This window comes from Pogona vitticeps, chromosome 4 (assembly GCF_051106095.1).
Source record: "Pogona vitticeps strain Pit_001003342236 chromosome 4, PviZW2.1, whole genome shotgun sequence".
NCBI lineage: Eukaryota > Metazoa > Chordata > Lepidosauria > Squamata > Agamidae > Pogona > Pogona vitticeps.
Genome location: NC_135786.1, coordinates 9,705,806 through 9,723,969, shown reverse-complemented (window position 1 = coordinate 9,723,969; position 18,164 = coordinate 9,705,806). Strand labels below are relative to the sequence as shown.

At 41.9% G+C, this 18,164-nt stretch overlaps 1 protein-coding gene across 1 annotated transcript in view; it reads left to right on the top strand.

The window, feature by feature from the left end:
* Window positions 1–5,144, top strand: part of SLCO4A1 (solute carrier organic anion transporter family member 4A1) — an 82,816-nt gene extending 77,672 nt beyond the window's left edge. The window contains exon 12 of the mRNA XM_020804629.3: window positions 1,237–5,144. Coding sequence (XP_020660288.2) covers window positions 1,237–1,386 — 150 coding nt within the window. The 3' untranslated portion in view covers window positions 1,387–5,144. The remainder of the gene's footprint in view (window positions 1–1,236) is intronic.
* Window positions 5,145–18,164: the final 13,020 nt, after the last annotated feature.

Here is an 18,164-nt window from a genome sequence, read left to right as displayed (position 1 = left end):
GAGATGGGGTATGGAGAGAAGACAGATGCCAGAACACTAGTTCTGATCTAGGCATTTAAAGTCCAGATAATACCAATATACCGTATTTTTCCATGTATAAGACTATACTTTTGTCTAAAATCTTTAAAAATTGAGGGTCGTCTTGTACATGGAAGTAAGCTGAGGAGAGAACAAAAACAAGTGGAGGGGAAAGCAGGGATCAAAGCGATTCTGCAGTGCTTTGATCCCTTTCCCCCTACACTTGCTAAGCCCCTCTTAGATTTCTTAATTTTGGATTAGAAAAGTGGGGTGCGTCCTATACACAGAAAAATACAGTAATCTTTCAGCCACAGGCGCATGCACATTGAATCTGAATAGGTCACTCTATCATAAACTAACTCAGCTTCATAAGAAAGAAATGAAATTCTAGTAGGCAAATCTTAGCTACCGAGGACAACACCAGTCTTTCTCTTCACCCTTTACTTATGCAAAATGGCTGGTATAGAGACTGCACAGTGTCGTCAGTTTGAGACCTCCCTAGTGCCTCAGTTGTTAAAGTGTCCAAGGCAGATCTTGGGTTTTATTAATAAGTTCTGTCATTCATCTTCTCCTTTGGTGCCAGAAAAACTCAGTTTTTTTGGGTTGCCATTTCCTCAGTTCAAATCACTGGGTGTCTTTGGCTAAAAAAATTTTAAATCCCACAAACACTGTATGGAACACTCAGAATTCATTGAGTGTTGGTCCACCTCAGGAGTGGCCAGTGGCTCTTTACCCTGGAATCACAGAAATACCCCTGATTTTGTTCATTTGCGAAAACAGTACATCTTTGTGTGACATAGATGTAAATATGGATATTTAGAAAGTTAAGTCCCAACCAAGTAAATCTCATTGTTCTGACAACAACGCTGTTTCCCATGTGCTTTGCCAGATATGTTATGCATGGTAGAATATTCAGTTTTTCAGATTTTCGCATGCAGCCAGAAGTGGCATGGCCCACTTTAGCCCTATGGGTTTTAAGAGTGGAGCCTGGAAAAGTTACTTTTGTAGGGTGACAGCTTCCAGAATTCCCTCACCAGTTGCCATGCTGCTGTCTGTGGAATTCTAGAAGATGTTAGCCCCCAAAAATCACACGTCTGAGTTTTAATATGGAGAATAGAGCAGTAACACAGCAGATTCCCAATCTTCTTAACCAGTGAGAGAAGTGGAAACCATGTGCAGTTGAAATATTCAAACGTTGACGTTTTTGATGTCTTATAGGTGATGGGATCATTCTTTTTTCTACTTGCCTGCGTGCTCTACAAACCACCTCCCGCAGAATCCCTCCAAGGCAGCTCTGAGACCTCTGAAAATGGCAACTGTGACCTCCAGGAGAACAAGTGCCCACCTCATTCTCAAGACAATGTATAGCACTTTGGACACAACCAGTGACTTGCACACAATCTTCAAGATACTGTGTCAAAAGAATATGTGTTGATCTCTTCCTGTTAATTATTGCTTTTATTTTGTTCATCTCCTCCCCTGCCTAACCTTTTGGGAAGAATAATTTAATGACGTTCTGGTATAATTTAGTACTTTATATGGAGAAAAAGCACACCACAAAACTTATGGACTGCCTTTCTGCCTCTAAATGAGGGTGTCACCAGATCTTTGGGCCCTTGGTACAAGGAGACGGATGGAAATGCAAACATCTCGGAGAAACTATTGCCACAATCTCAATATCTTTCCAGACACAGTTTCTGTCATTTGTTCCTAATGGTTAGAGCAGTACAACTGTGGAACCCATTACCTCGGAAGGTGGTGAGCACTCCAACGCTGGAGGCGTTCAAGAAAAAAAACGGGACAACCATCTGCCAGATGTTTTGACTTGGATGCCTGCATTGAGCAGGGACTTGGAGTTGATGGTCAACTAATAGGCCCCTTCCAACTCCATTATTCTACCATTATATGAAATGGAGTGCCGCCATCTTCAAATGTTAAAAAAAAAAGTCAAGATGGCCGTACCTGTGGGGCATTGGGATGTGTTTCTCTTGCTTAGCTCAAGTTAGGGGAATTCACAATGGCATGTCCTGAGCTTGTACTGAGACACTACGTTTGTGTCTGACCTCAGAATACCACAAAGGATCGTAGCAACAACTTCACCAACATCACAGTGTTAATTTAATTTATTTAAATAAGGGCTAAACAGAGCTTCGGAGCCGTTCCTGTGTAAAGCACTTAAAATGGCAGCCACCTAAAATGGGCCATGCAGTGAAGCCAACACAAACTTTTTCTAATGTAAACGAAACCTGTTGGGCCCCTTGTTGCTCCCTGATAAAAAAATCATCTTCCTTGGGTTCTGCTCCTTTTCCCTTCCCTTCATCACTGGATGGCTGCAACATGAGGATGATTTGCATATGCAGACCACAAATAGATCTTCCATATCCCTTCACAGCACCATCCTCTCCAACGGAAGCCATACTTTAAATATATTTTCTGCCATGGGGCACTGAGTGAGAACTCACTTTATGATGGCCTTGGATATACAAGTCAGGCGCTTTTGACCTTCAGCAAGAGTCTTGAGAGTAAAACTGCTGTCTTCTATTTCTATTGTTAGCCCCTTGTTTGTCATGCTGACATTTCCTTCCTCAGTGCTCCTTCAAATAGCAGCTTCTCACACACAGTAATACTCACCAGGTAGCAAAAGAAGCACAGTGTGAAGAGACAAGTCTCCTGGACCACTCAATGCATCATGGAGCACCTTCTACTGGTTGCTCATGGGTATAAATATTCAACAAGGTTGGAGTTAATGAGTATATCTATGCTATGTAGGTACGGCAATAAGATAGGTCCAATACCATGTTAACTGCCCATCATTCCACTGCCAGGAAAACTGAGGTTTGGTAAGGTGTTTCGAATTCTCTTCTGTGGTTCCAGGAGCTGCACTAGCAGACCATTGTTAAGTACCTCACTAAACTCAAATCCCAAGATTCCGTAGAATTGAAGCAAGGTACTTAAACTGGTATGAAATAGATTTAGTTGTACAGATATAGATACCTTCAATATCCTGTTGCCATTGGCTTTTCTTCTTTAGTGGAAGGCATAATATCGTGCCTCTGGTTTGCTCCTGTGATTGACAGAAAGTGTACCTCCTGTTATGTGTGTGATCATCTTCAGCTTGCATCAATGTGGCAGGACTCTTGTTCAGGTTCAGATTCTGTGGATTTTTGTTGGTGGTGTGAGAAGCGCAGACCTCAGTGCTCTTTCATGCCACTTCTTTCCTCTTGCGTGTCAGGCTCACATCAATACTCAAAGAATGCTCTGCTCTTGAAAGAGACAATGTCCTTAAGCAGGTCCAGTATCAGCACATGGTAACCCATTTGGGAAGCTGCTGGTTATTGGTGGGGCCCAGTGCTGACTCAGGACCAGCTTTAAACCAGTTGTGTTTCAGTGTGCCCAATCAAGACCATCCAGAAAGGGCTCTGAGTTGCTCTTTTAATTTCCCATAATGGTATCCAGTGAGTGCATGGAAAAGTCATTCTTTGGATTTCAAATTCCAGAATCCTCCGGCAGCTGGAACTGTTGTCCAAAACCAGTAAATCTCCCAAGCCCTAACCTAGCATTGCCCTGGGATCCCACCACTAGAAGAGGAGGACCATCGGAGGACACTCGATTGAGGGTGTTTTCAAACCTGAAGACAAGAACTGATCTTTAAGCTGTCCTCTGTAATGATAAAAACAAAAAAGAGTTCACATAAACTCTTATGCGAACAAGTAGAATGTATTGGTTGATTGTAATTTCACACTGAGTCCTGAAGCAGGCCAGAGGGAACAGACAGATGGATGTTCCCTCTCTCCCCACCCTCTTAATTTTACTATGTTTGTTCATTAACTGGAAGCGGATGTGTGCTACGACTTCATTTCTCCAACCTGTGAAATCATGCAGGAACATGTTTCTTAAGACTATGCTTCAGATGGCAGGAGGTGGGCAGGTATGTTTTAGTCCTTCTCAATTTCAAATCAACAAACTCCCCAACCTAGAAAACTAGTCTGCATTTAAGAAGGCCAAGCCCTTTCCCTTGATAGGCTACTTCTCCATTTGCAGGGAAGTTTTTTTGAGTTTTGGAAAAGATAGAAAAAAATTACGAATTTTGTTTGCATATGGAGAAGGAATCAATAGCTAGTGGCAAAGGTACAAGATTCAACATTTGGAAATAAAGAACAGAAGAGTAGGAAATCGGGGGGGGGGGGCTTTTGCCTTCGAACAATACATCATAAATTTGGTCCCTCTAATGTTTAGTCAGAATTCCTGACTATTGGCCATACTGTCTTGGGCCTTTTGGGATTTGAAGTCCAAAACATCCAAGCCAACATCTTATACCCTTGGAATGTGGCCAACAAACTAAACAGATAAAATTCCATTACGTTTCCTGGTTCTGCTTCATGGATCATTTGGTCTTTAGATTTTTAAAAAAATCTTACATTTAGGTCTCCTGATAACTTATAAAACAATATTTTAATGTGTTTTGAAAAGAAGAGAACCTGTACAAAGTTCCCATCTAAACAGTTTGAACTTTGCATAATCTCCTTAAGGCGGGTGCACAATCTGAATGGCAAAGCACATACCTGTTGCTTCCACCTGCAATATGCAAAGTGACCCACTGGGATCTTCCTTCTACTGTTAGCAGCACACATTGCAGTCTTTGTCTTTCTTCTGCCATTGTTAACGCTCTTCGTTTGTCTTTGTGTGTACAACTGCGACGGGTTTGTATTACTTTGCATGAGAAGAAGTGTGAGTGGTTATCTCACAAAATCATGGGATAATCTTGTGGGACAGTGCCCTATTGAACTTGAATGCATTTTCCTCTCCTCCCTTCCCACCAAAGTATTTTTAGGTTTGCACTTCCGATGCCTAATTCCATTGTCTAAGATGTAAACAAAACGACATGCTGAGCTACAACTTGCATTAGCCCTACTGTTTCGAGAAAATATGGACATCAGGTGTTTTTTTTTAATGTACTGTAACAAAACTATGATTTATTGGTTGTGAGTGGTTGTGTCGTCACCTCTGCTTTTTTTGACATGGGGAAAATGTTTTTAAAAATATGGATCTATGCAATGTTTGCTTGCTCTACTCTGTAAAGGAACTGTGTTTTTTAGATACATGCTAAAAAGAAGAATGAGCATGGATTTTTTTCCCTTCTTCTTCTTCTTCATCAAAGTTAATGATGGAAATATTAAATGCCTGACAAAGGCATCTGAGAATATCCAAGGCTGTTCCTCACCACTGGTGGGATTCACATTCCTTCCCATTTTCCTAGCATTCCAGGTCTTAAGATTAAAGACGGCAATAGGCTGACTACTTTCTGGGCTGAGATTGTCCCCAAAATAGAGAAAGAGGTCTGTTTGATATAGAATGTGATTTTCTTCACTGACGTATCTTGCATTTTGTGTGCTTTGCTACATGGTTGGACACTGCAAGGGAAAACCTTGGCTCAACTTTCAAGGCTAGTCGCCCAGTCAGGCATTTCTGAGGTAATTCTGCTGCGTTAAAATGAGTTAACCACAACAAATACACATTTCCTCTTAATGTCCAATGTGACCCTCAGATTGTCTATGAACAATAGAAATGAAGTATGAGCCAGAAACAAATTGTCTAAACTAGGGATGGGCATAATTCTGACTAATGGGATCCGTACTGGGTCTTTTGTTTTAAAAAAGAAACCCACATCCACCAAATGATAAATAGTTGTTGTTTAGTCGTTAAGTCGTGTCCGACTCTTCGTGACCCCATGGACCAGAGCACACCAGGCCCTCCTGTCTTCCACTGCCTCCCGGGGTTTGGCCAAATTCATGTTGGTCGCTTCAATGACCCTGTCCAACCATCCCGTCCTCTGTTGTCCCCTTCTCCTCTTGCCTTCACCCTTTCCCAACATCAGGGTCTTTTCCAAGGAGTCTTCTCTTCTCATGAGATGGCCAAAGTACTGTAGCCTCAGCTTCAAGATCTGTCCTTCCAGTGAGCACTCAGGGTTGATTTCCTTTAGAATTGATAAGTTTGTTCTCCTTGCAGTCCAGGGGACTCTCAAGAGCCTCCTCCAGCACCACAATTCAAAAGCATCAATTCTTCGGCTGTCAGCTTTCTTTATGGTCCAGCTCTCACTTCCGTACATCGCTACTGGAAAAACCATAGCTTTGACTATGCGGACCTTTGTTGGCAAGGTGAGGTCTCTGCTTTTTAAGATGCTGTCTAGGTTTGTCATCGCTTTCCTCCCAAGAAACAGGCAATTTTGCATTCAAAAACCACTTTTTAAAAAAGTTTTCATGCTACTTCCAAATTTCCACTAGATGGCAGGCAACTTTCACAAATCTATTCTAATCTGGCAAATGACCATATAAAGTACTACTCCTGGAATTATAAACCAGCATGACTTGGAAAATTCATAAATCATCACCCTGATCCCAACCTAGTGAGTGATGAATTCACAATCTAATGCCCATTTCACACATTACATCTGTCCTGAATCAATATAGGAGAAATATGTTTATGTATTTAAATAAATACAATGTCTTTCTCCCGGGCTTGAGACGTCCGAACTTTGAGTTTCTCTGGGTCACACCAAAGGTGAATCGGACATCTGTGGGTCAAGAAAAGATTAATCATGTTTCCTGCTATTCCTTTGTTTTGCTTCCAAGCATACAATTCTTCCTAAGCGAGATCTTTAGCAAATGAAGCCTACGTTTCTTGGGTGATGACCATCCACCACAAAACAAAATTGAGCTAATTTGTAAAATGAGAGACAACCTTCATGTCATGCTAGCTAACTGCATCATCACCTGGCTGAATAGCTGAATGGAGCTAGAGGCTGGGCGTTCGATTCCTCACTGTGCCTCCTGCAAGCAAAGCCAGCCTGTGCAAGCCTTATGCAGGTTGCACAGTGCATAAAATAAAGGTATGGTAAACCACTTCTGAAAATTCTCTACCTGTAAAATCCTTTTTAAAAAGTCACCAAAACTCAACATTGTCTTGAAAGCATATGATGATTATTATTATTTAACTGTATCATCTAGTTGGAGGCTCAGAACACGGTTTTCTTGCTGTTGCAACTGGTCTCCCAAAAAAGGAGATTATGACTAAGTTGTTTTCTAAATATATTCAGGATACTCTGCTGTAGAGTTCAGTAAACAGTGAATGCTTCAGTCTACTCGTTAGTGTCCCATGAAGATCTGCCCCTATGTGGGCCAAGCCAATCAACCACTGAGATCCAGGGGACAGTAAAAATTATATATAAAATTGAATTCTTTTTTTAAAAAAACCCAACCCTCTAGTTTATTATTGTGAGTTGGCTGGATAGCTGAAAAGTTTAGTTATCTGGCTACAGTCCTGTTGCTTGGGAGTTCAATTCCCCGCTGTGCCTCCTGCAAGTAGAGCAAGCCCCACAAGAAGAGAATGGTAAATAATTTGGAAAGGGTCAGAACTGATTTGACAGCATATTATTATTATTGTGAATATTGGATACTGTGCTTTTGTGTCCAAGATTCAAAATGCTAGGAAACATCCTGATATGGCTGCACAATGTTATGCCCACGTGACCAGGAGGAAGAAGGATGCCAAACTTCATGTAGCAAAGGGCAGCCTGAATGTTGACAACACTAATGGCAGCAGTCATGATGGTCTACAGGACATCCTCTTGTGCTCAGTACCATTCTCAAAGTAACACCGTGCAAGGGAAAATCTCAGAAGCGGACTCCTTTTTTCATCAGTTCACCACTTTTCACTCAAACACAAATCAATTCTCTTGTTTTTTGATAAATGTGAATGGTAATGAGCACAAGAGGGTACCCAGTACACCATGGACCATCCATTACCTCAGTTTTTGCAACCTGTAAGTGGATTTACAAAGAAGGAAGTAGTCTGGCTCAGAGCTAAATAAGCAACAATCATATCTTCGTTTACATTCCTCTTCTGAACATTAATACATGTTATACACTAGGAAGAAGTGCAATCTCTACTAAAACAGTCACTGTATAAGACTCAGAATCATGCATTTTACAACTTAAGAAGACAGCAACGTTGAGGTTATTTGCTCTTTTGTTTCAGGATATATTCAGAAATATACGCCATTTGTAGGCCTAGTCACAAAAATTCTTGCCACTGAAGGAAAGGTATTTAAGGAAAGAGTCTACGCATTCAGAAAAGCGGAGAAAGAATAAGAAAATCTACAAACAGCTAGTCAAGCCTTTTAGTGAGCCATTCTTGATGGCCATTTTGCAGCTTGATTCTGTGCCTGTCAGAGCTCTGCTAGAGAAGAAGGAAAGTAGGTTTTTTGCCGGGTGAAAGAGGCATTACCAACTCATTGACATAATGGATGTGATTTGACTGAAACCTGAGTGTAAAGCATGGCTTACCGCAATATCTAATGTGAGCTCTTGACACAGACCCTTTAATTACTGCACACTATCCAGAGGGCTAACGGGAGTCAGCTGAATGGAGGTTAAGAGCATTAAGGTCTCGCCAAAGCCCTCTTTTAATGAACAAGCAGGTCAGTGACCTACACACTTGGTCTTGAGACCCACATCATCTTGGTGGCCCCAAATATGGGGTCTGCTGCTACTTGCTTCAGTTCTGAATCACTGGCCTGCACTTCTGTGACCTCAGCATTCCTTCCAAACATTATTTTGTGATATTGTTTGTTGCCTTAAAAAAAAAACACGTTCTGATAACAGCAATGCCAGTTCTATTGCTTTACTTTGCTAGAATGGGGCTGGTGGCTGCGTCTTTACAGGCACTCTTGAATGCTTCATTCACCGGAGAATAATCTACATGCAAATTTCAACTTTAAGTCTTCAGATACGGTCTAAAGAGACTTGCTGTCTGCAAAACGCTAGGCTATTCAGTCAACTTAGAAATTACTGAGGAAGCGACAAATATTTGAATTTTAATCCTCCTTGATGATAAAGCATGTTTCATCACATTAAGGCATTCTATTAAAAAAAAAACCTGTCAGCTACTGTTTTTTTTTTTTTACTTCCATGAGTGGCAGAATTAGCAAAGAAATAAGTGATGTTTGTCCTCTCGGTGCAAAATTAAAATCCCAAATTGCTTCTCAGAAAAGTGCATTGGGGAAATTTCGGTTTATGAGCCTCGTGGCACAGTGGTTGAAGTGCAGTACTGCAGCCAAAACTCTGCTCATGACCTTTGGGGGCAATGTGTAGCCTGCATAATGAAATTGTAAACCACCCAGAGAGTGCTTTTTGTTGAAAACAAAAGAAAAAAAAGAACAAGAAAAAAACTAGGTGGTACGTACAACATAAAATTTTAAGAAATATAAAAGACTAACTTTTATATTTTTAATGGGAATTTTAATGGAAAAGTCCACTGTATTTTAAAAGGCTCTCTTTCTCAAAAATATGACATTAGAATAGCAAATCATTCTTATAAAAATAAGAGATGAATAACTGTAGAAATTACTTTTTGCAATTTCAAAGACTAGCAAGTTACTTTTAACAAGTTACTCTTATCACCTAATAGTCCATGTTCTGTCTATCAACTCCATGCTATCTATAGTTCTCTTCCTTTTTTCTTTTTTTGTAATCGGCATTTATAATTTGCATTTTAAAGCCAGTGATTTTCAGACATGAGTAGCAGGAGCCAGATGGCCTTCTTACAACCTTAATCCTCATACAGTGAAACAGTTCTGCATTCCCTGTAGTCCACTCTTTGGTCACAAACTCTCTTGCCAGCCAGTTCATGAAAAATGGAACAGCAAGATGTGGTAGGCAGTGCAGCTGATCAGGAAGCTGAGGGTCAGCTGTTCTTCTTGACCCAAACCTTTGAGACAGCCCTGGAATTGATCTTATTGGAAGCAGAATACTAAGCAATGTCACTATGAAAGTCTCACAAATACTATCCTTTTCTGGCCGCATAACAGACTTTCTCAGTCACACCATTTTGTACACATATTACTGAAATCACCCCTGCCACCATGATGGGAACATCCAAAATGGCACAGATGACTTTTGTGTATTTTATTTATTTTTTTAGATTTATACCCCGCACATCTAGATAAATAGTCTACTCTGTATTCCAAGGAATCAAAATCCCCTTGCTTTGAAATCATTCTGATACAAAGGGCCAATGGAGGAAAATTAAGATAGGCACATACATAAGACTAAATAAGGCCACAGCTTTGGACGAGGGTACACTTGGTGGTTTGCTTAGTTTTGAAACCCCACCAAGAATAGGATTGGGAGAGGAGAAGAAAGCATGAGCATAGTAACTGAATCTCAGTTTCTTCTAGCCTGCCAGACAGCCCATACAGATGACTATCTCAAATATACACGGAATGAGTGGGAAGATTCCCTTTACCGCTTAGCAGAATTATAAAGATAACAGTTAGTCTTGGGTATGGAAGCTGTCTCCAGGAGTAATTTGTTTTCTGTATGCACAGCGTGGGAAAATTGCTTTATGGACTACGACTCCCACTCTCCACAGGCAACATGACTAGCGTCTATGCTGCCTGGAGATATCTGAGTTTTCATTCACAAAAGTAAACAGAATGCAGACATATCCATAGTTCCCGATTCCAAATTATAATTCAGATTTTTCTTGCTTTCCTTCCAGAACAGCTACCCTGTGTAGAATAGCAAGATCTCTGTGAATGCAGGTGAATTCCGTGATAGAACAATGCAGAAGACCGGATCATAGAATCATAGTATCATAGAATCATGGCATGGGAAGGTGCCTACAACAAATGGTTGTCCAGTTTTCTCAACAACACAGAAACAATACAGAAGAACAGAGACACTGCAAGGATTATGCACTGCCTGCCTAGACAGCAAAATATTACTGATAGAAAGCAGACCCATCCACAGACTACCTTATTAAATTTACATAGGGGGAAACCTACCAATGCAATGGAATTTTTATTGCACAACTTTGAAGGATGAAAAACAGATGCTTGAATTGTAATGAAGAAAGTTTTTCCCCCCCTGAAAATTGACTTTTGGAAACGGGGATTCAACGTACAGAACTAAACGTTCTCAGAACTAGGGATGTGCTTTTTTTTAAAACAAAGATATAAAAATTAACTGAATCATGGTTATTAGTGCATTTCTGAAGCAATCACATAGATAACAAAGAAACCAGAGACCTTGACAGGGTGGAGTGACACACAGAGAGAGCCTTGATACTAAATCTAGCTTTTCTGTGCCATGATTAGAACTGAGGAAAGGGGGGAAAAAACTCTGGGAGATACTGAGTTGGTGCCAAACAAGAAGGAAAATATGCTGCTTACCTTCGAAATGAACAATCCTAGCCTTTTATGCTACAATGGAATTGTAGGTATCCTTCAGTCTTGAGGGGGACGTGGTGGCGCTGCGGGATAAACGGCAGAAGCCTGTGCTGCAGGATCAGAAGACCAAGCAGTTGTAAGATCAAATCCACGCAACGGAGTGAGCGCCCGTCGCTTGTCCCAGCTCCCGCCAACCTAGCGGTTTGAAAGCATGCAAATGCAGGTAGATAAATAGGGACCACCTCAGTGGGAAGGTAACAGCATTCCGTGTCTAAGTCGCACTGGCCATGTGACCACGGAAGATTGTCTTCGGACAAAACGCTGGCTCTATGGCTTGGAAACGGGGATGAGCACCGCCCCCTAGAGTCGAACACGACTGGACAAAAATTGTCAAGGGGAACTTTTTCCTTTACCTTCAGTCTCGAGAGACTATGGTCACGTGCTCTGAATGGAGGTCTTGGAACAGCATCTAGTGTGGCTGAGAAAGCCAATTCGAGAGTGACCATCCCTTCCACGCTGAAGACAAATACAATCTGTCCACTGTCCAGCTCCCTGATTTTGCTGCTTTCGGGACTGCCTCTTGGCCTCAGCCTGCTGGACAAGGGTCTCTTCAAATTGGGAGAGGCCATGATGCACCACCTGCCTCCAGGCTGAATGCTCAGATGTCAAGGTTTCCCATCTGTTGAGGTCCATTCCTAAGGCCTTCAGATCCCGCTTGCAGATCTCCTTGTATCGCAGTTGTGGTCTCTCTCTGGGGCGATTTCCCTGCACTAATTCTCCATACGGGAGATCTTTTGGACTCTGATCATCAGCCATTCTCACGACATGCCTGAGCCAACGTAGATGTCAATGTTTCAGTAACGCATACATTTATTTATTTATTTATTTATTTATTTATTTATTTATTTATTTATTTATTTATTTATTTATTTATTTATTTGATTTATAGCCCGCCCATGTGGTCTATACGACCACTCTAGGTGGCTAAAATACATGCTAAAAATTAACTCATCAAATTCTACACTGTGCCCACACCACCATTTATTTCATATTCAAAGAAGAAGGGGGAGAGAGAAAGGACAGGAAGTGCAGAGAAGTGTGCTCATATTTGCCTTCCTAGGAAGGAATCAGCAAGGATTGTGGTCACTGTTGTACAAAGTGCCTGACTGATTTTCTTCCTAGTAGCTGTCCTAGGAAGTTTCCAAGGGCTTTTTCCAGCAGTTGGTAAAGAAAGGGGAGAGAAAAAAATCAGAGCTGCTAGCTCTGTAGACTTTTGTTGCTTGAACAGATTCCTTTTTCTCCTGCTTGCACCATTCCATCTATGACCTACATTTGCTGTGTACAGTGCGGTGCTTCCATAAGTGAAGGATTGGTTGGCTACACACCATTGTACAGGGAACACCAGTGTGTACTCACAGGCCTTTTTTACTCTTTGTGGAGGCTCCTTCTATGTCTATCTGCTGGGCATAGCAGAGTGTCTCCCACCAAGATGAGACTCTGGCTGGACCAACTGGAAGTCACTTAATAGAGTTTGAAGCAAAGTAGGAAGACCAACGAATAGTCAAGTATATGTGGGGCTATTTGGATGCAGGACAATATATTTTTGACTGTGGAGAAATCCAATCAATGCAGCACTTATTGGCATACAATTTATGCCCCACCAAATGTATACAATCCCAAAGAAGGGCAGTGCCAAAGAATGCTCCAACTACCGTACAATTGCACTCATTTCACACGCTAGCAAGGTTATGCTCAAAATCCTACAAGGTAGGCTTCAACAGTATGTGGACCGAGAACTCTCAGAGGTACAAGCTAGATTCTGAAGGGGCAGAGGAACTAGAGACCAAATTGCTAACATGCGCTGGATTATAGAGAAAGCCAGAGAGTTCCAGAAAAACATCTACTTCTGCTTCATTGACTATGCAAAAGCCTTTGACTGTGTGGACCACAACAAACTATGGCAAGTCCTTAAAGAAATGGGAGTGCCTCACCACCTTATCTGTCTCCTGAGAAACCTATATGTGGGACAGGAAGCAACAGTTAGAACTGGATATGGAACAACGGATTGGTTCAAAATTGGGAAAGGAGTACGACAAGGCTGTATATTGTCCCCCAGCTTATTTAACTTATATGCAGAATACATCATGCGGAAGGCTGGACTGGAGGAATCCCAAGCCGGAATTAAGATTGCTGGAAGAAATATCAACAACTTCCGATATGCAGATGATACCACTGATGGCAGAAAGTGAGGAGGAATTAAAGAACCTTGTAATGAGAGTGAAAGAGGAGAGTGCAAAAAACGGTCTGAAACTCAACATCAAAAAAACTAAGATCATGGCCACTGGTCCCATCACCTCCTGGGAAATAGAAGGGGAAGATATGGAGGCAGTGACAAATTTTATTTTCCTGGGCTCCATGATCACTGCAGATGGAGACAGCAGCCACGAAATTAAAAGACGCCTTCTTCTTGGGAGGAAAGTGATGACAAATCTTGACAGCATCTTAAAAAGCAGAGACATCACCTTGCCAACAAAAGTCCGAATAGTCAAAGCTATGGTTTTTCCTGTTGTGATGTATGGAAGTGAGAGCTGGACCATAAAGAAAGCAGACTGCCAAAGAATTGATGCCTTTGAATTGTGGTGCTGTAGAAGGCTCTTGGAATCCCCTGGACTGCAAGGAGAACAAACCTATCAATTCTAAAGGAAATCAACCCTGAGTGCTCACTGGAAGGACAGATCCTGAAGCTGAGGCTGGCCATCTCATGAGAAGAAAAGAGTCCTTGGAAAAAACCTTGATGTTAGGAAGGTGTGATGGCAAGAGGAGAAGGGGACGACCGAGGATGAGATGGCTGGACAGTGCCATCGAAGCAACCAACATGAATTTGACCCAACTCCGGGAGGCAGTAGAAGATAGGAGGGCCTGGCGTGCTCTGGTCCATGAGGTCACGAAGAGTCGGACACAACTCAACGACTAAACGATGACGACTGATATGAATAAAGAAAAATGTGCCGCTTGTCTGGGAATGGAATTTTCCCAGAGAACTGGAAAATGCAAAACTGCTGACTTGGACCCTGATCAGGATGGATTTTCTCCAAAAGAATACAGAGAAGGGCAAGCACCAATTTATGCACCCTTCTTTGACCACAGAGCTGGTCAGAAAGCCCATGCATAGTTCAATCCCCCCCTCCCCACTGGGCAAATTCTGATGCATTTTCCACCTTTCACCACTGATTATCATTTTTTTTCAATGGGATATCTAAGTGCGATGTGTCTCGTTCTTCTCGATGAACGTGAAGGAGCTGCTTGGCAATTTTCCAACTCTGGGTAATTTTCTTTGTAGAGATGGAAAAAGATGTACCAAAGGATCTATTCACTTCTCCCCTTCTATTCGTCTTTTACTTTGTTGGTTGATAACAGTAAGTGACAGCCAAATAACTGATCTTGCTTGGCAGCTTGAGTAGAAATCGCATTCAGCTGGAAAAGTGGCAAAATGAAATGGCTTTGAACTGTAGCACTGATGGAAAACTTAACACAGCAAATCAAATGTTTATGAAATCTTCAAGCCTGCGGCTCAGCTGCGGAGTCTGTTTCTGGAACCAATTCAAAGTTCTGGCTATTACCTATAAAGTCCTATATGGTTTGGGTCCAGGCTATCTGAAGGACCATATCTCTCCATATGAGACATCCAGATCATCAGAGGAGGCCCTCCCATCAGTCCCATGACATGTGGCTGCTGCCAGGTTGTGAAAAGCTCTTCCATGAGGGGTTAGGTTGTTCCCATTGCTTTCATCCTTCCACAACAGAGCCCCTGAATGCTGGTTTTTAACTGTCAGCTTCCTTTAAACATGTTAAATGTTTTTAATCACTTAATGTATTTTTAATTTTTATAATAATTTAATTGCTTTTCAATGTGTAATTTATTGTGTTTTTAATTTTACTTGCTCCAGCGTTGTGAGCTGCTTTGAGTCCCCTCACCAGGAGAAAGGTAAGGTAAAGGTAAACGTTCCCCTTGACAATTTTTGTCCAGTCATGTTCGACTCTAGGGGGCGGTGCTCATCCCCATTTCCAACCCATAGAGCTAGCATTTGTCCGAAGACAATCTTCCATGGTCACATGGCCAGTGTGACTTAGACACGGAATGCTGTTACCTTCCCACTGAGGTGGTCCCTATTTATCTACTTGCATTTGCATGCTTTCGAACCGCTAGGTTGGTGGGAGCTGGGACAAGCGACGGGCGCTCACTCCGTTGCGTGGATTCGATCTTACGACTGCTTGGTCTTCTGACCCTGCAACACAGGCTTTTGCAGTTTAGCCCACAGCGCCACCACGTCCCTTATCACCAGGAAAAGGTGGCTTATAAATGATACTGCAGTGGTGCCTTGACTTACGAACATCCCGACTTAACGACCCTTTTGAGTTACGACCAGCTCCAGATGCAAATTTTTGCTTCGACTTGTGGCCAGAGCTTCGAGTTACGACTGGAAAAAGGGTGGGGAATTCAAATGTACTAACCATTGGTCGGCAAAGAGGCTGCTTCTTTGTAGCTCTTTTGCCCCAACGGTTAGAGTGTGTGCGTCAGAGGAAGCTTGGGACTGCCCGGTGCTGCTTTCTGCTTCTGAGTAAGTACATTGACAAATTTTTGCAGGGTGGGTTTGGGCTGGGGGGTTATGTTTCTGCGCTGTGATTTTGTGTGTGTGTGTGTGCTTGGTGTATGGTTGTTTGTTTATTTGTTTTTGCCCTGACGCATTTCGATGGGGCTTGCAATGATTTTTGGAGATTTTTTTGTTTTGGCCCCAACACATTCCGATGGGGCTTGCAGTGTTGGGTTTTGTGTGTGTGTGTGTGTGTGTGTGTGTACGCACATAAATAAATAAATAAATAAATAAATAAATAAATAAATAAATAAATAAATAAATACATACATACATACATACATACATACATACATACATACATACATACATACATACATACATACATACATACATACATATTTTGATAATTTCTTTTCCGGCCAGAATGGATGAATCAAGTTCCAATGCATTCCTATGGGAAATGGTGCTTCGACTTACAACCATCATTCTGGAACAGATTAAGGTCATAAGTCAAGGCACCACTGTAATTAAAAAAAAAATTAATGAATAAACAAAACTGGAGAACAGCCATATTTTGGAAGCATGTGCTGAATATCAACAGGTTGGAATGAAAATCCAATATGAACTATTCCCCCATCCCTGGATGGTTGCTACCCTCCACTGTTGGACATGCCCCAACACACTCCACAAGTATCTGAGAGTCTGTGGCAAATCACTCAACACAGTAACAGTCCATGAAGACAGACCTACGAACTTTCTGTCTCCATGGAACTCTTACTGCACTGATCTAACTGCTAGGATTGCAGTCCTTAGTTGTTAGCTGCTGTTGGGCATGAAAGTTTTGGAATTTATGGACTACAGCCCCCAGAACTTTAGCTGATGAAATTCCTGCAGACTTCTGGGTGCTCTAGTCCATGAATTCAAAAAATCCTGTGCCTAAGAATGTAAATCCTTGTTTATCTCAAGCTGCCATGCAGGGACATGAAACTTCAAGATTACCCTCCTTGTCCCAGAAGAGGGAGTGGTATTTTGGATGGGGTTTGCTGTCCCCTTTGTATATAGCACAGTGCACAGCAGAGATTTAACTTGAACAAAGGGAGTTATTTATTTTACAAACGCATGATTCACATTTAATTCATGTGAGTTAAACATTTCTTTTTTTCAAGTAGTTTATATTTACATAGTCCAGAAAGTATAACAGCTTTTCATTGCTTATTACTTGCTTTTAGATTAGTTGCTTGTAGCCTCTGTCATTTCAGGGCTCATCAATCCTTTAACAGCTTCGTTTCTGTTTTCTCTCACCCATGAGGAAATATCCATGCAGAGTCCTCTCACTTCATCCGGTGGTATATTGTCATTCGGTTGCTTCATTCTGCAGCCCCCTTCCTTGCTGCTGCTCCTGCTTTGCTGATGCCACCTTTATACTGATCTTTTACTCAGAGGCATTCAGGGTTACTGAGCAGAAATACTGTTTGTAAAATATAACCTCAACAATTTTGCAGTACTCTCAAGAGATGAGAATGGAAATAAATGGGAGGCAAGGTGCAGATGATCAGAATTGCACAAGTAACCTGTTGTCATGCACCCACAGTTCCCCCATTTGTTCTTCCACACAACCCAGGTTCACTTTCAGGTATGACATTTATTTTTCAGCTCTTTTCCGCTGCCACCAGAGGATATTTCCTCACTCTGTTACATATGACTTTTAAATCACAGTTCTCCAATATATATGTTTGTTTATGTGTTTATCAGTAAATCATGTAAAGTGAATCATGGATGGTCACTCTAGAGGTGATACATATTTATCTACTTGCATTTGCATGCTTTCGAACTGCTAGGTTGGCAGGAGCTGGGACAAGCGACGGGAGCTCACTCCGTCGCGTGGATTCGATCTTATGACTGCAGGTCTTCTGACATTGCAGCACAGAGGCTTCTGTGGTTTAACCCGCAGCGCCACGACGTCCCCCTGCTGATGGGGTCAACACCCTGCCACCTGTGCAGCACTGGACAAGCTGCACAATAGTTCTTGAGCACCACCTGAAGAAAGGGCAGAGAACAATTTCTGAGTATGGTAGACCTAGGAAAACATGGGAGCCTTGCCGTGAATAAGAATCAGCTTTACAACACATTATGATGATGATTAAATCAGTGGGAATAGAAGATTAGGAATGGGAACTGGAATGTGGGGAAAACCTTAAAATACCTATTGTAAGTGGGAATCTGCTTTGGCTGGATCCCATCTACAGTGGTGCCTCGCATAACGAGCGCCCCGTTTAACGACGAATCCGCATAGCGATGCGGATTTTGCGATCGCAAAAGCGATC